Below are 22275 nucleotides of genomic sequence, written 5' to 3'. Positions count from 1 at the left end.
TATGCTGGTTCCAGCAAACAGGCTATGAGTTCTCCATGTGCTATATTTTCCTATCATGGTGAGCCTGGAAACCACATATTGAGATGGCAGAGTCCCACAGTGGTGGCACTTCCATCTTCCCAAGTCCCTGAGTAACGATGAAACACAGTCCCTCATAATCATTGGACATGTAGGATAAACAAGAAATAAACCATTGTTTTCCTAAGACACTGAGATTTCAGGTTTAATTTGTTACCATGGAATAAATTAGCCAATCCTGATAAATATGTCCCCCATTTTAAATGTGCTTTTTCAATATTTACTTATATTTCTAGTATAACATATGGTTATCCTTGCTTATGATTGACATAGGATTATTGACTCTAACTTCATTGAAAATACAAAATCTTCTACTTCTGAACCTCCCCAACCACTTCTAACTTGCTGAGTATGGCAAGAGCAGCAGTCATTGATATATTCCAATAAATAAATTGAGAACTGTTACATTTGTTAGAATAGATGACGTCCTGGTGCCTTTGTTCATCTGTAGCACATAAGTATATTGCAGGCAGGAAGAATTTTATAAATGCTGACAATATAATTTGGGGTATGTTTTGTCATTTCTATTTTCCCCTCTATTGGAAAATTTGGGACTTTGTCCCAATAATGTGAGCTCTTCCTCTTGCTCACTGACACTTTTAAAATAACTAATAAAAATATATCTGTTTGGTTATGGATTTCATACCAGGATTTAACTGTTCCTTTGACAGGTCTTAACCAAGGTGAAACACGAGCTTCATAAATATTTTGGGGGGTCGAACAATGGTATTACCTATGCAGACACAATCTGCAGGGCAAGAAAAACGAGATAATGATATATATGGGTAGACTTATAAATAGATCCAATTTCTATCAGCTATGAGTGTAATGATCAGCCTGAGACTAGAAATTAAGCATGTCTTGTATTTGTGACATATTGCTCAAAGGAAACAAGAGGTGCATGTCACAGTTCTCACATACCCTGGAAATTATACCACTTTGCCTCAATTTTAATTGATATGTACAGCTCTATAATTTAGGGTTCTGCATGTTTGCTACTGCTTGACATCTCTGTTATACACACATTCAACCTGTATGCACATGTACATTCACTAAGCCGTAATTGTAGAAGCTAAGTTACTTGGTTTCATTTTGACCTTGTGAGTAACTTTTATACTGCATTATAGATATAAAATAAATTTCACTTCTCTTAAAATAATGGGCATTTTTAGCAAAAGCACTTGATTTTATTAGTATATAGAGGTATTTTAGACATGGTTGGATGTTTTCTGGACTTCCCATTGGAAGCATTATTCTTTCCAGTTCACATTGCTTTTTACCACAATTTGATGCTGTTGAGATATCAACATTATTAAATAGCACAAAAGGTATTTTATTTCCAATAATATTCACATCAAAATTGGCTACCTGAACAGAATTTCAGAAATTAGTAATAACTAAATCCAAAACTAATGACAATAAAAATAATAATTTACATTTGTTTAACACTTCAATAATTTTGAAAAATAATCCTTCTTTTCTGCTTTTGAAAGAATTCTTAAAGTTATCCTGACTGTGTGTTGTGATGGTGAGATGGTTCAAAGCATGACTCTGGGCTCAGAACTGAATTTGAATCCCAGCTCTACCACTTCTTTGTGATGTTACTTTAATACCCTGAGCCTCAGCTTCCTCATCTATAACATGATATTGATTGTAATAGTAATACCTAGCTCAAGGATTAAGCACTTGGTATGAGGCCAGGCCGTAGTACTCAATATTCAATATATGTTAGCTCTTATAGAGAAGGCACGTTCTGTGTTTAACTTGCTCTCACAGCTCATAGTACAATGCCTAGGACAAAGCAAATTTTCAAAAAATATTTTTTAATCTTGGGTTGAGTATTAATACCTCTAGTATCCAAATGAGGAAACTGAGACTCCCAGAGTTTAATTGGTTTTCATCTCTGGTATTCACACCACTTTAGTCAGTTTTTCTCTAGTCCCTCTGCCCTTAAATTTTTCCTATACACTCAACAAGAATTTTTTAAAGTGTAAACCATTTGCATTCAGATTTCTATTTAGGTCATGAACTGAGCACCTATTGTCAGACACGACACTAAGTGCTTGGACACACCTATCTTATTAACTCATCAAAACAACCCTACCAGTCAGATATCATTATCTCCATCTCAAATTTAATTCTGCATATTTTCTTGCTCACCTGCCATGCACCAGTCACTGGAGATTTTATTGTGAATAAAACAGACAAGGTCCCTATCCTCCAGGCATTCATGGTCTTACAGAGAACATGTCCTGGAGCAAATAATGCAAATGTGATGGGAGTGATAAAAAAAAGGTTCAGATTATTATGGGGGCCTAGAGAATGTGATCTTGGTTGGGGCCAAGAAGGTTTCTGAGAGAGCAATATTGAGGCTGGAAGGAGGGTTAATGAGTGTTAGCCACAGGAATACGGTAGAGTAGTGCAATTAGCCTGGGGCCACAAAAGAATCTGTCATGTTTGAGAACCTAGAAGTACAGAATGGCCTGAGCCTGGAGGGCTAGACAGAGTAGCTTGAGATAAGGCTGGAAAGCTTCGCAGGGGCTGGGACTGGGACTTCTATTGCTGAGGAAAATGGAGAATAATTGAAGGGTCTTAAATAGGAGAGTAACATGAGCAAATGCACATTCCAAAAAGATGAGCAGGATGCAGTGCTAGTCATAGATTTGAGATCCTTGCTTTCAAACTGTGGTTCACAGCATCAGCATCACTTGGGAACTTGTTTAGGAGTAAATACTTGCGTCTTACCCCAAATCTACAATCAAAGCTCTACTGGGCTGAGGCCCATGATTCTGTGTTTTAACAAGTTCTCTAGTTGACTCTTAGGTGCACCATAGTTTGAGAGCCACTAACTTTTGGTAGAGGTTCTCATTCTTCACCACACATTGAAATCACCTGGACAGTTTAAAAAATACTGATGCCTGAGTCTCAAATGATTTAGTTGGTCTGGGTGCAGCTGGGATATTGAGATTGTCACTCATTTCCCCCAGGTGATTCTAATGTGCTGCCAGGATTGAGAACTGCATTAAAGAGGATGTCTGTAAACAGGTCCATGATAAAGACCATGGCAGTCTGGCCTAGGGAAGTGGATTAACAGAATAGATGGATTCAAAAGATATTTAGAAGACAGTTTCACAATTAATTGGGGATTAAGCAACCTAGCCCTCAGCATCGTCTCTTCACAAAACTACCTGCTGCTTCCATACCATGAGCTTCAGTTGCCACACTCCCACTCAGAAAGGCAATGCCCACTCTTTTTATATAGTTTCAGTTCCCTGTGTAGCCAAGATAGTGTCAGTGAATTGGACCGTCTCCCAAGCCCAAATATGAAGATCATTAAGATGACCAATAAAAAACACCATTGTGTCCTTCATGCTAGGTAAAATCCATGGACTGTTGCCTCAACAGCACTTAATTATAACCTTGACTTTGTGGACCTGTTACATTCTTTACGAGTAATGTCTTCTTTTATTCTCATAACAAGCCTCTGCTCTTGGCATTGTTACTATTAGGACTCCCACTTGCAGATGAGATCACAGACATAGATATTTCGATATATTGTCCAGTGTCACAGATCTGGTAAGTGGCAGGGCAAAAATTTGAGCCCAGATCAGACTGTTTCCAATTCCAGGGTCCCTGACCACTATGCCCTATACCTATTGTGTCAGAGAAGGGAAATCGAAGACATGTAACACATAGAAGGTTTTCAGGGGTGTCCAACATTTTGGCATCTCTGGGCCACACTGGAAGAAGAAGAGTTGTCTTGGGCCACACATGAAATACATTGCAGCATGTAATCACAATAAAAATCTTATAATGTTTTAAGGAAATTTACAATTTTGTGTTTGTCCACATTCATAGCCATTCTGGGCTGCATACAGCCTCCATGGCCACAGGTTGGACACCCATGGTAGACAATGCCTATAATAGCTAGTTGATACATCACTAAAGTGATCAAGGAGGGTTGCTGAAGGAAGTGGGTCTCGAACCAGACCCTGAATCATATGTCAGATTTGAAATGGTGGAAAAGACTGAAGTCACTCCAGGAGTGGAGTGGGAAGGGGGAGAGATTGGTTGGGCTCTGCAGAATCATAAAGGAATGGATTGGTTTTCTGTTTGGGGTATTTTTTATGTATTTATTTAGTTCTTACTCAGAGAATTACTGCCTTTGGAGCTCTTGTGTTATATTTACTGCATAGCCAGAAGCCAGCAAAGACACAAAATGGGTGACTCAAATGCAGAGGATGTTCTTATTGGCTAACACACTCTAGGAGCTAAAGCCCTCATTTTGCAATCAAAGAGAAGCAGGTTCTTTAGAATGGAAACTTTGACCTACTCAAGGTCTTCTCTTGGTGAAGAATTAGGACATGATAAAGAAAGGCACAAATGCTCTTATTTTAACTCTTCCACAAATGAGGTAGTATTTCCTTGGGAGATTTTTATAAAAAACAGAAGGTAATTGAGTGTGAATAGGACAACAAACTCCATGTTTTTGCTACAAATAACACTGAAGCAGAGTCCTGGTAGAGGCTCAGATGGGAGGCATGGCTGCAGGTTTAATCTGATTCACCCTAGCAATAATAATAGACATAATAATAAACCCACAATGTGCTGAGCCCCTACAGTGTGAAAATGTCTATTATTACCACCATTGCAATAGTCCTCTGGTGGTATTATTTTAGAGCTACAGATACAATTGCTCAGAATGGTTGAATACCCTGGCACTGGTCATACTGTGAGAGTGTAAAAGAGATAGGGTTGTTTTTTGTTTTGTTTTGTTTTGTTTTTTAAGATTTATTTTTAGAGAGGGGATGGGGGAAGAAAAAGAGAAACACCAAAGTGTGGTTGCTTCTCACACAGCCCATACTGGGGCCCTGGCCCACAACACAGGCATGTGCCCTAGACTGGGAATCGAACTGTAACCCTGTAGTTTGCAGGCTGGCACTCAATCCACTGAGCCACACCAGCCAGGGCAGAGGTAAGGTTTGATTTCAAGGTTTTCTGATTCTAAAATTCATGTTCTTTGTTCTAAGGGTTGAAGCTTGGTTTCTTACCTTAATTAAGATCCAAATTTGCATTAAGTATGCAGGCTGCAGAATGCCAAGTGCTAAGAACTGCTAAGATTTACTGAAAGTGACTGCTCCCTGGTAATCATCATACACACATCATCTCATTTAACCTCTTATCAATCCTACAAGGTAGCTATTACCATTATTATTCTTATTTTAGAGTTAAGGGAGTTGAAAAAGTTAAAAAGCTGAGACTCAGAAAGATCTGATAACTTCCTCAGCATCCCTGAGCTTTCAAGTGGAAAGGCAAGGATTTGAACCTGGACAGTAGAGACGGGGCACCTGCCAACCACTTCTAAACCTCCACATTGGAGGTGGACAAAGGGGAGACAGGCAGTAAGAGAGGGATGAAAAGAGATTGGGAGGTGGCAGCCATGCACTGAATGCAATAAGGTAACCACAGTCCAAACCTCAGCATGTCCCCAAAACAAAAGTTTGGGCAGCCACATCATCAGGCTGGGGCCTGACACTGTCCCAGCTGTAACTTTCCAGACTTTAGCACACCAGGAGGGCAGCATTCCCTGAACAGTTTGTCTCTGAAAGAGGATAAAAAATGTAGGGTTGTGGAGAAAAGGCAAGCCATACCAGATGATAGGAGTGCTTTACAGGGAGGTGCCTCAGCCCCACTCGGCAGAAGCTCTTGGCAGCGTCCTTCTCAGACACTACTGATTCATGGGACCTGAGGGGCAGCCTGAGAATGGAAAGGAAACAGGAGAACAGATTGAGCTAAACCCAGGTCAGCAGGTGGCTTGCACTGCAGCTGCTTACAGCACACCTGCCTCAGTCCCCAAAGCCCAGAATTAAAGATGCTTTATCAGGATTGAGACTGTTTATAGGCCTGCAAAGTTTATTTTTTGCCCAATTTCTGCAAAGAATGGCACTTCCAACGACACAGCCACTAAGTTGCAAGACAGCAAACTAGAAATTAGCAGGTTGGGAATTTGGTCCTAGCTCTCTCACTGATGATTGTGTGACTGCGGGCATGTCACTTTCTCTCTTTATGTCACAGTTAATTAAATCAGTGTTTTAGTTGGTCAGACAATCATCAGAGCCTGGTGTGTATGTGACACTGGGCTAGGTTCTAGGGTTGCAGACATGAGCAAAGTCATACTCATCACTGCCCCTGCAGACCTGACAGCTGGTAGGTAAATGTCAATGATCACTGGAATACATGTAAAATTACAATTGTGACAAATGCTAATAAAGGAGAGGTACATAGTGCCTAGAAAGCATGTGATAGGAGAAACTCACCACATTTGTGAGAGTCAAAGAGGAATGTGCTGCAAAGGTGAGGGATGAAGGACAAGAGGCAATTACCAGTCAAGGGGGACACTAAGAGAAAGTGCACCTGGCATAAGGAGCAGCATGTGCAAAGACCTGGCAGTAGGAGGAAGGCAGCCCTTCCAAAGCCTCAGCGAGAGACCCAGTGAAGCCTTCTGAAAGGGGACAGAATGCCCATAGGCTAAAGATCTCAGCAGGGCATGCACCCCAACCTGAGGTCACTACATCATCTCTAAAGCTCCTTCCAGACACAAGTCTGAATCATTTTCATTTTAGTTTTTATGCTGAAGTAGGTCTATTTGCTCTGAGACTGTGTGTATCATAGATTTTTCCAGAAGCCAGAACAATTATTCAAATAATGCATAAAGTAATCTGCTTAGTTGTATTTAAATTGTCTACATATTTGAATCACACCTCCTCTTTACTTAACCAAAGGCTGCCTTGCAGCTGCAAAATGATGACTTTGGAAGAGTCCAGAACTAGCCTCACCTCCATATCATCATAACATGTGAGCACCGGAGAATTCAGGCATTCCTAATGAAAAGTACGACTCAAGGACATCCCCCTGACACACTGTCAAAGTCAGTCCTCTGGGGATTGAGTTTAATGAGGAGGCTCTAAGCCTGGGCCCTATGATGACTTCTCCATCACCCTAGAGGTTAGACAGGGTGTTCACATATGGCTGCCTTTTTACTGAGATATGGATCCATTTGCATAGTAGGGCCACTTCCTCCCTACTCCCCCTCCACAAAAATTTCTGTCCATGGACACAAGAAAAGTGAAGTACACAAGAATTACATAGATGAGCATATCCCCAAATGTGTTGTTGGGGTGCTTAAATGTATTGCACACTTGAGCAGAAAAGTTTGGGAAATGCAGATGAAGGGATCATGATAGAGAGGTCCTTACTTTGACCCAAGATCCTCCAGCTAAGGCACAGGCATCTCATGTCCACTCCAGGGTTTTACAGTTCCTGTGTCTGGTTTCTTTCATGAATCACAAAGGGCAGGGAGGGAAATTAACATCTGATGAATGCCCACCCTAAAACAAAGATAATTCTATAAACTATTTGCTACACTATAGGACCTATGTTCCAGTGCCATGCTAGGTGCTTCACACACTTATCGTTTCACTTAATTATCCTAATAACATGGTGAGGTAGGTGACATCCCAGTTTTACAGATGAGGAAACTGAGGCTTAAGCAGGTTTAGTAACTTGTTGGATTCCTTTAAGTAAGGAAATTGCAAAGCCAAAATGAGATCCAAGTCTGCTTGATTTTCCTCAAAGCATGCCACACATTGTCTCATTCAGTCCTCTCAATAGCCATGCAAGGTAAAAATGATCCCTACTTTGCAACTGAAGAAACTGAGGCTCAGAGAGACTAAGAGACTTGACAAGGTCATGCAACAAGGGAGTGAAATAGCTGGGCACAAGCTCACCTCCACTGGATTCCCAGGCATGTGTTCTTTACCACAGTGTCCCTGAAGGTGCAAATTAGCCCAACAGCCCCACTAGTCTGAGTTTTTGTCTTTACATGGACTGAAGGGGCATAGCCATGAGCTGGAAAGATTCCTAAGTCTCACGATGGGTTTGAACTGATGGCTTAGAAAGCCTTAGATGATACCTGTCTGAACTTAGGCAGCACTGAACTCAGTTCCCCTTGACTTTCAAAGAAAACCATGGGGAAAGGGTTCCCAGTATTTGGCTGGCAAATCAAAACAACCACACTGCTTCTGCTTGACCTCTGCTAGTAGGAAGATTGTCTAATTAGGTAAAGAGCCTTAATGCACATGCCCATATTTTAACCCTAATGAGCTGCCAATGGGAAAGGTTTGCCCTTGGCCTGGTTCACCAGCGGATCTTTCCTTGCCTCAGTGGAAAAGCCCAGTGCAGTAAACACAATCTTGTTTCCATAGAAGCTCATTTTCTGGCTTTTTCTTTCCAGTACTTGAAAAGGTAATTACTTGATTTCTCTTTATATTTTTGGATTTCATGCACTGGGGCTGTCAAGCTCCTCGATTGAGGATGTCCTTCTCTATCATGCCAGGCTATTTTAGGGAACTTCAGTTGCATTTCCGTTTTCATCTTCCCTTCAGGTCATTAGCTATCAGGCAGCAGTGTCCACCTTCCAATCATCCCTGCTAATTAAAGTCTGATGGAACAGAGACTTGACCCTAGAGAAAGTGAAAGACACTGAAAAGCCAGGGAAATTTGTTGAGAAATGGGAGTGCTGGATCAACTTCCTTTTCTGTGCAGGCTATTCAACCAAGACCACACATCCACTTCAGGAAGGGAAACTGTCCCATCTGGTGCATTCTCCTCTGAATCTTCGACACCCCATTGTGGCCCATGTCAGAAATATAGCCAGCATGGGCTGCCCTAATAACACTGAGGACAGCCACCATTTCCTGAGGGTTTGCTGCTTACCAAGCACTTGGCTGAGCACTTTATATCTGTTGTCTCAGTGAATTTTCATGACAGCCTTAGGTAGAGTTATTATTGTGATCATTCAGATGAAGCACAGAGAGGTTAAGTAACTGCCTAAGGTCACACAGCTACTAAGTGGAAGAGCCGGGATAAGGGCACCCCTATTGCTATTATTTCTTGAGGGTAGGGAGACTCTTTAACAGCCTCCCCAGAAACCAGAAGAAATCAGCCAGTCATGACAGATGACCAAGGGTAGACAATTTCTCTGCTGCATTCCCCAGTTTGGAGGCTCTGTGTGTGAAATCAACCCATGTGTACAAGGAACAAAGTGAAGGCACTGGGTTAGTTAACTTCAGGACCAACTGGAAAACCAAACAGGGCATTTAAGAGGAAGCCAACATAGCACAGAGCAAAAGAGTTACAGTTTAAGGAGGTCAGAGCCCATTTCAAATGGCTCATACCACTTTCTCAGCTGTGGGACCTTGGGCAGGATCCTGAACCTGACTGAGACTCAGGTTTTTCCTCTGTAAAATGGGGTAATAATGATACCTACCTCATAAAGTTAGTGGAATTTCCCACACTGCTCTGTGGAATATTTGCTTTCAGTGACATAAGTGTGTAAAAGACAAAGCTAAATGGAGTTAGTCTTATTTACTCTAGAATTTCTCAGACTCTTTATTATGCTGACATGTATTATACATTTTCAACAGGTAGCAACATTTTCTGACCCCAAAGTCCTCTTCTTGGAAGAATGAACGTGAACATCTATTCCTTGGAAACCTTTAGAAAAGACTGAAATATAGGTCTTGGGGTACCTGGGCTTGATATAGGCATCAGTAAATACCAACCCCTTTCTTTTGTGCCCAGTTGTTCAATTACCATGCTTGTTCTTGTTAGATTTAAGCTTCGTGGAGGCAGGGTCTGGGTCTGCCTTGTTCTTTTCTGTGTTCCAGTGTCTTGGCATATAAAGACATTCCATAGAAACCTGATGAATGAATGAGTAAATGAGTAAACCAATAAATTAATGAATGAAGTTTAATGTAGTCCTAGCCTGCTTGTTTTCATTGCCATCGTTCTCTGCTATTTCTAGTTGCATTTGACAGGGCCAGAGGGAGAAGTCAGATGCCTCTGCACAACTTAGTAACAGGGATGGTTCTTTTGTACTGTTTTCCATTTTCAGTTTTAACCTCTGTGAGCACCATATCTTCTGACAGAATTCCCAGCATTGGCCCCTCACCAAATTGCTTTGCTCCTTCTCAATGAAATAGTCAGATGCTTCCTTTGCATACATATTTTGAACAAGACATTTCTGAGTGTCCTTAGTGGGTTTGTGCCAGGATCTGAAGAAGTGTTGGGCTTCCAAAGGAATCAAATAAAAATAGCTCATTAGAGCTTAAAAACAACACTGGGGATACCATGTTTCCCACGTGCACCCAATGGCAAGCAGTGATCAATGGACTGAGGGTCAGCAAATGTGACTGTTTTCAGGTGGTTCTCTGTTTAGAACAGAATTTCCAACTCCTGTTCTTTGGACATTATGCAAAAAATAGAACATTTAAATTTAAGTTAAAAAATAACTGAGTTGGTCAAAGTCTGACAGATATCCTTATTGTAGAACTTCTCAGGGACTTCATACATTTCAACACAGAATTTTCCCAAACATATTTGACCATTTCTCTGGAGCCCTCCTGGAAACCTTTCTTCTGGAATATCCAATAAGATTGATGTTCAGCAGAACACCCTTTGGAAAATGGTACCATAGAATATATGGCCAAAATTTGCAGTCCTTATGGTCTAGGAATCAGTCCTGCTCCTCAAAACTGTGGGAGGGAGAAGATAAGGCAACTCCATTCTGAATTGAATAGGGTGATAAAAAATAGACAGCATAAAGCCACTCAAATTTCTATGCATTTTGTAAAACAAAACAAAGATGACTAGTCCTGATGCTTCAAAAGTATGATCATACATTTTCTAGTCTCCTTATTTACCTCTTAGTGCAAATAACTTCTTTTCTATACCATTTTATAGCAGAAATGAGACTTTTTTTTGCATGAAGCTGAGTTCTCATTTTTAAAGTTTTGAATTAAATTTCATCATTTTCAAATTTATGAATAAAAGTGGCTTTTAAAAGAAAGGGATTTAGAAAACTCACAGACTTCTCACACTACTTTTTGCTGTGATTTGCTATATACTAAAAATAGGAATAAAGCCCATCCTGTTTGAATGTTATTCTTCCATACTTATTAAACTTTACTGTGATTAAAATTAATCATAAATTACTGAGCACAGCAGACTCAATTACAGTTTGAAGGATAAAGCTAGGCTTGCTTGGAAATAAAGACAGAATGTTAATTTATAGGGCAGTAATCAGCAGCTATGGCCCGCCACCTGTTGTTGTACATAAAATGTTATTGGAACACAGCAGTGCTCATTTATTTACATATTGTCTATGGCTGTTTTCATAACTTCATTAGGAGAGTTGAGTTATTGCAACAGAGATCTACCTTATGGCCCTGAAAGCCTACAATATTAACTACTTGGTTGCCAATCTTTTTCATAGACTCATAGGAAGATGGAGATTACATAACCCACACCTCTCCTTCATCCTATTGATGGGAAAACCGAAACCAGAGATGTTAGGGTATTACCCAGATTTATTCAGGCTAGGGTACTCTGATCCGGGTATCCTAATAGCTCTAACAATAAAGGAAGACAGCTGAGTGGTAATGGCCTTCTAGGGTGCTGGTTGCAACAACTCATTGAGAAGGAAAACAATGAATGATTAACGTCCCATGGTCCAGCGATGGGACAGTAGCAGAATATGTGCCATGTAGGCACTATTGATACACACTCTGCTCCATACATTATTTTTTAAAGATTTTATTTATTTATTTTTAGAGAGAGGGGAAGGGAGGGAGAGAGAGGGGAAGAGAAACATCAGTGTGTGGTTGCCTCTCACATGACCCTACTAGGGACCTTGCCCGCAGCCCAGGCATGTGCCCTGACCAGGAATCAAACCAGCAGCTCTTTGGTTCTCAGGACAGTGCTCAATCCACTGAGCCATACCAGCCAGGGCATGCTCCATACATTATTAATAGTTGCATTACCATGTCCTTCCTTGTATGTCTGCCAGGTAAGCACTTTCTTCATTGGACCAAAATGGAGTGCTACATGGAGCCCCATTAGAAACAGTGCTGCCTGGCAATTCAGGAGTGATTTTTGTACATGCTCATCTGGACATCTTTCTTAGCAACTGCCAGGCACTTCACACTCTGCCTAAAAGAATTTAACCTGGGATTTCATTCAAACTAGGTCTGTTACAACAATCTTAACTTACACTGAAATGTGCCCTTGGGTGCCAGAGTGGGGTTTAAACGGGAAAGTTGTGAGTTTCCTGGCTTTTGTCACTCAGGCTGAAAGTCTCCATGTTTGTGCTTCCATGCAGCTGGACAATCCGGACGAGCAGGCAGCACAGATCCGACGGGAGCTGGACGGACGACTCCAAATGGCAGACCAAATAGCCAGGGTAAGGACACTGGGGACATTTGCTAGGGAACCAGGCCAACGTCCCACACACAAAGACACAGATTACTAAGGGCCATCAAAAGATAAAACTGAGAAGCAGAGAAGGAAAATTATGAGGACAATCACTCTGATAAGGCCTCCACCCTCCTTTGTCAGGGCAACTCTCCCAGAGATATCACATGTGTTTGCTATACTCCAGTCTTTACCCAGACTCCAGCCTCACCTTTCTCCTGAGTCCAAGACTGATATTTCCAACTGTCTACTGAGCATTTCAATGAGGACAGTTCCCTGGCATTTCAAGTGGAATGTGTTGCAAATCTGGCTCCTTATCTTTTCCCTCTCACCACATACATATACCTACATTTACTCCTCACTACCCTTTGTCTAATTACTACAGATAAAACCTCCTAATCATTCTCAACTTCTCCTTCTTCCTCACATTTCACACCCAACCAACCACCATGTTCATTGGTTCCACCTCTTAAGTGTGTCTCAGATCCTTTGCTGCTTTCTAGCACCACTGCTAGTACTTTCATTCACACCTTCATCCTCTACTACTGAATCTTAAAATAGCCCCCTAGTGGGTATCCTTGGCTCCAATCCCTCCCACTCTCCTGTCCTGCATTATGTATGTAGTTGCCATTCTAAAACTTGTATGTGAACATGTCAAAATGGAACCTTAAGGTATTCAGTAGAATCCCAAATTGTCCCCAAAACAAAATCTAACTTCCTTAGAATTCTATCCAAGTCTCTTAATCCATAGACCATGTCTTTTCTCATTGACATCGCTCCCACAACTTTCCCACCAGAATGCCCCATTTCAGCTATAGAAAATGTCTCTGTCTGGATATTCCAAGCCCTTTCCAGCCTTACTGTCTTTGTACCCACTGAGGTTTTAACCTGGAATGACCTTTCTTCTCTCCTTCAGCCCAGCCTTCAACTTAAAACCCCTTCTCTATAAGCTTAGCAGTTAGCTCTCCCCACTTCTGTGCTTTTTCTATGCCACATATGAACCTTTATTATAACAGTTCATTGAATGGTGATGATTCATTTATGTGTCTGAGTCTCCCAGTAGATTGGATTTCTATCCTTACCATTTGTATTATCATTAACAGTAGTAATTCTAGCAGTATATACTGATTGCCAACTCTGAGTCAAGCATACTAAATGCCTTACATGTACTATCTCAAAACTACCCTATAAGGACTTTTCAGTTATCACTCTTACTTTAGAGATGGGAAATCCAGTTTGAGGAACTGTTAAGAGGCTACACTGCCCTTTAACTCAAGTTTGTCCAAATATCACAGCTGCAGCAAAGGTGAGGCACTCACTCCAGGTACAATATTTAAAAGTGAGGGACCAAATGCATTAATAAAAATATGTAATATTTTTAAAATTATAATTAATACAGATAACATCTATGAAAAACAAAATGCCAAAATTTTAAATAAGCAATCTTACTGGTTCCTATGGTAGCTGAAGGCCATGTGTACATGTGAGCGCAGGGGCTATGAGAGGTGGTGGGGAGAATGAGCAGACAGTAGAGCTTGGCATTCATCTTTTCTCTTTACGGAAAGAAGTGTCTCAGGACTTGAACACATGGAAGGGAATTCTACTAGAAGAGAAGCCAAACAGATTTCAAGAAGTATATAAATCCTCACTTGTGCTCAAACAGTTTTGTTGAAATGTTTTATATATTATTTTTGGACACCTTTAAAGTTTATAATAGAGTCAGTCTGGTGATTAAAAATAATAATTCAGTTATGAATTTGGCTAAAATTAGTTGTAAAAGGCTCTTATGTTTGAAAACCCTGCTTAACATAGGAATAAACATCAATATGGCTTTAGCATTTACTTTTGCAAACTCAGTGTCTACTCAGCAAATTATCCAGAAAATGGAGGTCACTTGGTATATTTGCTGCCTTTAGACAACTATTACATCCCCAACTAAGTATTCATTCCATTTAAAGAAAATCACATACACACACACTTCAAAAACAAGATCATGACACCTTTATTTTAGTTTACTTTCAGGCCTAGTATAGGCTACTTTTAATTTTTAAAAGACCATGGATGAATAACAGTTATATAGTGAGCCAAGTTGCTCATCTCCAAACAATAGATTAAAGAACTCTCTCTCCAGCCCATACTACCAGTTATTCTGATGCAAAGTAGGATATTATTAATAACTTAGAACTAAACTTTCTTAGATAATGAAGTACGTAGTTAAAGAGAATCTTGGTCATTATTTATGGAGAACAGAAAATACTTAGTTGTAGATGGAAGGTCCTCCAAACATTTAGGATATAGAGAATTTTTACGAGGTAGTCTACCACCAATTATCTCCTGCTATCCTTGAAACTAACTGTCTTCTGCAGTCAGTGTTCATTCATACCAGTGGCCCCTTGCCACATTTAGTTGGTCTTAGAAGTGAGCTCTTCACCTAAGCAGGACCAATCACAATTTTCAGCCTGTCCTGACCACTGTGATGTGTCCAGAAATGGATGCCTGATGCAACTAAATCAATGAATCCTTTCCCTGTGACCTATGGACTGCACACCAACAGGGCTGTGCCTTTTAGTGGCAGAAAGATCTCTGAAGCCATTTTAATTCTTCCATGTAGGGAAAAGAAGAGGAAAAAATAAAGCCAACACACAAAGAAAAAGCAAAACAGGGAATATACTGAAATCCTCAGCATGTTCAAGTCCCTGGATCCACTTATTCTGGAGACTTGGCCATGGAACTGCTTTTCCCTCAGTTTACTTGGTTTCCAAGAAAAACAAATTCTTTTTGCTTAAAACCAGCCTGGGTAATACTGAGGAAAATTGAGAAATAACTCATATACTAAAAATTAAACATCAAGATGTCAGATATTGGCTAATTCACAAAGAGATACTGACACCAAAGCACCTCTGCTTCTCTTGTTTTAGCATGCCCTGATTTTTCTATTTCCTGCATAACAGTGAATTTTATCAGGGTGTGCAATTCAATTCATATGGCTGAACAACAGTTCCTATAAATATCAAAACCAGAAATTCCTGGATACAGATGTTATCCATACATGATCCACTCTGTTCTCTGAACTAAAAGATGAGTAGAACATTTTTAATGAAAGGTAGAGGCACCAACTCTAGCAGATGGGATTAATTCCTCAGAAGACAGACAAGGGGATCAGAGTGTCTCACAGAGCCCATGGCAAGATGCAGCTAAAACCCAAGAAGGAAGTGAACCCAGGGACCACCAAGTGGTCAGGACTTCCCTCGTCTGTTAACTCTGTGTGCCCCATTGATTACTCCTTTTTTCTCTACAAACCAGCTTCCTAGGCTTCTCAGATAGGAAATGGATGCTACACAGCTCAGCATGTTTCCAATATGGCCAAATAAGGACTCATTTAGCCAGTCAATGTCTCTTTCCAATCTTTATCTCTATTTCCCCTTTCCCCTTTTCTCACTGCCACCTTCAGATTCACAATTTTAAGAGTTGGCCCTCTGATTGGCCCAATTTTGTTCAAGGGGCAGCCCCTAGAGCAATTAATTAATCCACTGTTGAAAGTGGGTGAGGACCTCACTGAACCACAGATACTGGAAATACACCACTGGGGGTGAGGGTGGTACCTAAGAGGTCAAGCTGTGGGTGGAGTGGTCAACAGGAATTGGGAGAAACCCCAAGACATGCCCAAAATTATTAACTATCACTTACATGGTACTTACTATGTGCCAGACTCCTCTTCTAAGCATTTTATATTTGATAGCCTATCTAACCCTCCAATAACCTTATGAAAAGTACACTATCATCATTCCCATTTCAAAAGAGGCTGAAACAGAAATATCATAGGACTTGGCCCAGGTCACCCAATGACCAGAATCTGCAGTCCTAACCAGTATAAATACATCACCATTACAAAATGCCTTCCCAAATACAGGTCCTCATTTTCCTCATCACCCCAATCCACAGCTCCAACATGCCCTTCACCCAGGCCTTCACCTTACCTCATCCTGACCTCTTTGCTAATCAGTCCTTTATTAAATGTGTCAAGCTGTGCAGTTTCACCTAAACTTGAGAGTTTCTTTATACCTATGACAAACAATCCTAGAAGTTACAATAATTCTCCCCATTTTAGGCACATCAGAGAGTTTGAGTGATGTGCTCAAGTTCACCCAGCTAGTAAGCAGGAAGCTGCATGCTTTTATGCAGCTCTTTCTTTCATGCTCTTTCTTTTCAGTGGTTAGATGACAGACAGGAAGTTATGCCAGGACAGGACTGCCCCCAGGTCCCCTCTCCCCGATGATTGCCCCTCCAGGAAATGGCTCTCTCTCTTCCACAAAAATTTGCTGTGTAATTCTCTTCAGTTTATCCAGAAGGTCAAATGAAGCAATAGCATCAGGCAGAACTGGCTCCTGGAGCTCTGAATTCTTTCCACTTTGATTTCCTTGGAACTTGGAAAAGAGGTTGTAGGACCCCTGGTGGTTTGGCCAGCAGAATTCTCACCATCGCACACATATGAAAGGCACATGTTTGTCCTTTCTTAGGAGAGAAGGGAGGCAAGTGCAATTCTGACACTTTCATCTATCAATCCAATCACACCAACATCCTATGAATCATCAGACAGGGACAGCTGCCTGAACCCTTGCTGTGAACACCAGACATATGCTGCCTTCAAAGTTTCACAAGCTCTAAATGTTTTTTTGTGTGTGTGTTTTTTGTGGGTGTTGTTGTTGTTGTTGTTGTTGTTGTTGTTGTAATCTGGTAGAAAAGACTTCTTAATCCCTGTTCAAACATTTTCCCAAATCCTGTCATGGTGATATTAAAGGTTTCTCAAATTTCATCCAGAAATTAAATCTAAGTTTTTTAAATTTTGTGATCAGCAGTTAACATTGAAGCTTAAATAGGCAGATTGTGGCATTAGTGCTGCTGATATTTGCCAGTCCTTTCAGCCACATTCTAGGGTGAAATTCCAAAATTCTTGACCTAATTAGGTAAGACAAGTAATACAGCTTTTGTGGTATAAGTGGCAGAGGTTTTTTTCAAGCTATCATTTAAATGTGAAGTTGTCATTGAGACCTATACTCTCTGCAGAGCAAAATTCCCATCTTATTCCATGGTCCTGTTGCAAACATTGATGAGAATATGCCCCCAGGAGAGAAATAAGATCTAATATTTCCCTGATAAAAAAAAGTTCTGCTTCATACATTGCCAAAAATTGGGAAAAAATGGATTGCTCTCCTATCAGAGGATGATACTAGTCCCAGCTTATAAATTAACATTGCTGTACCCAGCATCCACCCTACAGCATGAACTAGGACAGTGCCCATGAACACAGAAGTTAGTGCATTTTTTTTTGCCTGAAATAATGTTTGTAGGGAGCATCTCCCTGATTCTGGCCCTTGTCAGGCAGCTAAGAACCAAGGGAAATCTGAGTTCAAGGAAAAATCTAAATGCCAAGGAGTTCCCCTGACATTCATTCCACTGACAAGGAGTCCATCCAATTCATAAAAGCTAAGGAAGTAAGACCAAGCCACTCAAAGAAGAGTTTAAGCAAAGAAGCCAATCCAGTAATCTATGATTCCTGTGTTAAAAATGCTTTATAATGCCTGTGATGCTGATTTGGACAAGTTACTACCAAGACCTTCTTATTCTTGTTTACTATGCCCAGGCTCTCCCCCACATTCCCCTGCACTTTCCTTTATGCCCACCATCTACATTCACTGGTAATAGTGGAATGGTCCTGCTGTGGAGGACTGGCTGTCACCAGATCTTTGACAAGTGCTGGGTCACCATGCTGAGAGGCCCACAGTGCTTACCTCAGGTCTGTTGCCATTTGGGCCAGATAGTTCTGCCCTGGTATATGGCAGCTAAGAACATGGACTGTGGGTTTCAAATGCAATTCTACTAATTATTGCTTTAATTTCTATGCCTCATTTTCCTCCAGAAAGTAGGAATAAATAATGACACTAGCCTGAGTGGGTTTTTGGAGAAATTAAATGAGGTAACATGTAAACTGCTTAGATTACTAGCCAATACACAGTTAACACTCAGTAAATACCAACTAGCATCATCATCTTTACTGTGGTCACCATCATTATTAGTGATACTGTGGTTAGTGGTATTGGTGGTAGTGCACTACCTGATATATATGGATATGGATATGTGTGTGTGTGTGTGTGTGTATATATGCGTATTTATATACATATTATGTACATATGTGAATATGTACATGGATATTAGTATATATGTATGTATACATATATAGATACATGGTGTGTATATATATCCATATACATGGACACACACATGTGCACATTGTTAGTGGTCAGAAGTATTAATGTTTGTTATTATCTTTTACTCTTCACAATAACTTTATGAGGTTTTTTTATCCCCATTTCAAATGTGGAAACTAAAATCCAGGCAGATTAAGAAACCTATCCAATTCACGCAACCAGAGAGTAGCAGATCCAGGATTCAAAGTAGAGTCTGTTTCGCTAACATGGACTGGGTAAGGTTCCCTGGTGACCTTTGTACCCTGTGCATGCCTCTGTTCATGTGACACATGGTATCAATTTGGTTGCTTTCTATCATGGCTCCTCTCATACCACTGCCCTCTGCTGACTCATTTATCATTACCAGTAACCAGTGTCTCATTTATCATTACCAGTTGTTACCAGTAACAACTATACTACCTGACACATGATAGGGTCCCAGGAAGCACTTGAGAGATTAGATTGAATAGCTGCATCACTGCTGGCAAGCTCCCATGTCTAGAACATTTTCTTCTGCCACCTCTTTCCTTCTGATTGTCTGCCAGTGTATGTCATTTGAGCCTTTGGGGTCTAAGGATCCTCTATCTAACTGGGGGTACCCTTGTTAGCTTTTACACATACTCACTTTGTCCTCTGTGGCTAAAAATGCAAAGGGAGAAAAGCAAAGCAAATGGCTGAGAGAGCTGTTAGTACTTTCAAATGCTGTTTTTCAAGATGTTCCCCAAATCCCTGAATGTTGCAGAGTATACACAACCCTGGTAGAAATTTATCCTTGGGGGACCAACCTCACTGAAGAATGTTATCAGCCCAAAACAAAAATAAATGTCCAGCAAAAGATTTATTTGGAAGACTTTGTTCACCTGTATGCTATGTCTTTCATAAAGCAGTATGAAAAAAACAATCCTTCTGTCAAGGCTAATTTACTCTGATGCTTGGGAAAGTAGCAGTCAAGATAGACAACTATATTTCCCTTATTTTGACACATCTTCAGCTTTGAAATGTGTTTGTGATGGGTCTGCTGCTAAAAACTCCCCTCAAGAACCTCGGCTTAGACTGACACAATGCTATTTCTTCTCAAGGCTTAAGTACTTAGGGCAGAAAAATGGCCTTGTTTTCCCTTGCACACTTCAGTTTTATGAGCTTGTTTTTATGATATCATTAGGAACTGCCCAGTTTCTTAGAGTGATCTTTCTTTGGATTTTTCCAATATTCTGCTGCATGAAGATGTGGTGGATGCCAGCTGTGGGCCAGAGTGAATGTTGTCAATGGCCACTAGCTCTTCTAAAACTTCAAGACCATGATGTTAAAATACCTTGGATGATTTCTGAAGATGAGTGGAATAAAAGGGTCTGCACTAGTAAGGTCTCTCAAGGTTGATTAATAGGAAAGAAGACATGTCATAGACATGATGGCTTTCTCACTATCTCTATGGCAATGATAAGGCCAGCAGCTTCCAGTAAACATCCAAGACACCACTTACCCAGCTCCCTGGGAATACTATGTAGTTATGAGGTTTGGGCTCCAATAGGAAGAGAAAAGAGATCGATCAGTGTAACAGCCTTCAAGCTCTTGGGATGTAACCTTTGGTGCTTGGAGACCACTATTTGGCAATAAATTAAACTACCTCATTTTTCTCTTTACTTTCATGAGAGGCCATGCTCAAAAGGAGATGAGGAAATATGTTGTGACCATTGTACAGTTACATAGCTCTTCTTGGATTCATAGTTGCCTGTTACATTTTCCATGGGAAGGAGAAAATAGCAGTGGCCCTCTCTCAGCCAATTCAGCTTGATGGCAAACTCTTCTTCATTAACCAGATTCTTAGCCCAAAGAGTCACCACCTTTGGAAAGCCACCTTAATTCTCCCAGGAATACTTCATATCTCATAGGCTTCCATTACAACATTGGCCTTGATGTTTCCTCATAGATCTTTCTCCCCAGTAGCTATAAGCTCCAGGAGAACAGTTCATCCTTACATCATGTTTGTCCTGTGCCCAACTGTGTCAGACACAGTGTTGGTGGCATTAAATGTTTTCTAAGTGGTGATGGCCCAGCAGCCAACTCCTCACATTTCTATGACCTTCTCCATACAGGTTCCCAAGTTTTTGAGGTTCATAGTTGTGCCCTGATTGAATCCCAGAATGATAAATATCAAGCCCACTATGCAGAAGTTTTAGAGGAATAAGACTCTTGCATTGAAGCAGGACTAGATCCTATAGCACTCCTCTACTGTCATCATATTTTAGAGCCCTCCATCCTGCTTCCCTCCTCACATTCACTCACAGAGTGTTCAGAAAGCACCACACAGTGTGCTGAGTCCAACCATAAACCAGGAAATGACTGTACCAAGAGGTTCCAGAAGGAGTTTGTACTCTAAGTCTGCTGGGTGGATTTCAGATCTCAGTATACATTTACATGGAAAAGCAGAATCTCAATGTTCTTCTGGAACTTAATTCATCATCTTTTCACCTCCTCCTCACAGATGAGATTTAGCTGCATTGATAATTAGTATAGACATTTTGACAAGCCATTCATTTACTCATTCAACTTTTATGTATTAAATATTTACTATATGCCAAACATTATTCCAGAGAGCAAAAATTTAACAGATGTGTCAAGATAGGTATGGTCCTACCTAGTGACCCAGAAGGAGAAACAGGCATTAAACAAATTTTATAATATATTAATTGATTAATTGTAATAAGTGTTACCAAGAAGATGAGCTAAGAATTACAAGAAAGTACAATAGAGGACCCAGTCTAGGAAAGTTAAGTTGTGAGGCTGAAAATGGAAGGTGACAAGATGGCTGAGAGTTACCTAGGGAGGCAGGAGGAAGGGGAAATACTTATGACAGTCTCTGGGTAGGAAGAAGACTGACAGAGCAACAATGCATCTCCAAGTCTATATAGAGGATCCACTATGTGAATCTGAGTGAAGCTTTATGGTGTCAAAGAAGAAATATCCTTCCAGCTAACTAGTGGGTAGAGGGAGTTATTGAAAGGAAAAAAGAGAATCTCAAGGAACCAGAATGAAAAAGGAATAACCAGACTTCATGGGAATTAGACAACTAGTAAAAGTCAAAGCTCCTTTCCTGTGACTCTAGATAGCTTGTTCCCCACTCTTCTCTTCCCTCCCTGCCTCTCTCCCTCTCTCTCTACACCTTTCTCTTTCTTCTTTGTCAATATCTACATAATCTGCTGTTTCAGCTCCACCACTGACTGCAATCTCAGTATCTCTCAGTTCAATTGCTTGAGGGAATAAATCTGGTTGATTAGTGGTCACTTAATTTGTTGACTTTGTGTCAGGTGCCCATGTCCTAGACATATTATTTTTTGCTACCCAGATTATTTTTTGATTTGGGAAACCAATTCATATTCCTGTGATCTAGGTAGAGTTCTACCCCAGCCTCAGGGATAAAAGATGTAACTCATGCCTAAGGAATTCAACACAGCATGTTACTGGCCTTAGAAATTGGTTCAGGGTATGTACATAAGTCAGACTTTGGGTGAGAATGCTCAGATTAAAGACTCCATCTTCCATGGATTGGCATTACAGAGGGAGATATTCACTCTTCCTTTAAATAGTGTTATGTGATGTTCTGACATTCACATCTTTAGCAACCTTTTTGTGACATTAAGGG

The 22275-nt window shown here is 40.6% G+C and overlaps 1 protein-coding gene across 26 annotated transcripts in view; it reads left to right on the top strand.

Moving 5' to 3' along the window:
- CADPS (calcium dependent secretion activator) overlaps positions 1-22275 on the top strand; it is a 461254-nt gene that overhangs the window by 195980 nt on the left and 242999 nt on the right. For all 26 annotated transcript variants that reach the window (XM_045832207.1, XM_045832200.1, XM_045832201.1 and 23 more), the window contains exon 4: positions 12299-12379. In XM_045832207.1, the coding sequence (XP_045688163.1) occupies positions 12299-12379 (81 nt within the window). The remainder of the gene's footprint in view (positions 1-12298; positions 12380-22275) is intronic.

This window comes from Phyllostomus hastatus, unplaced genomic scaffold, assembly GCF_019186645.2.
Source record: "Phyllostomus hastatus isolate PE091 unplaced genomic scaffold, TTU_PhHast_1.1 phas_contig_16, whole genome shotgun sequence".
In the NCBI taxonomy this organism is placed as follows: domain Eukaryota; kingdom Metazoa; phylum Chordata; class Mammalia; order Chiroptera; family Phyllostomidae; genus Phyllostomus; species Phyllostomus hastatus.
The sequence above is the reverse complement of the archived record's forward strand: the minus strand, read 5'-3'. Positions and strand labels throughout refer to the sequence as shown.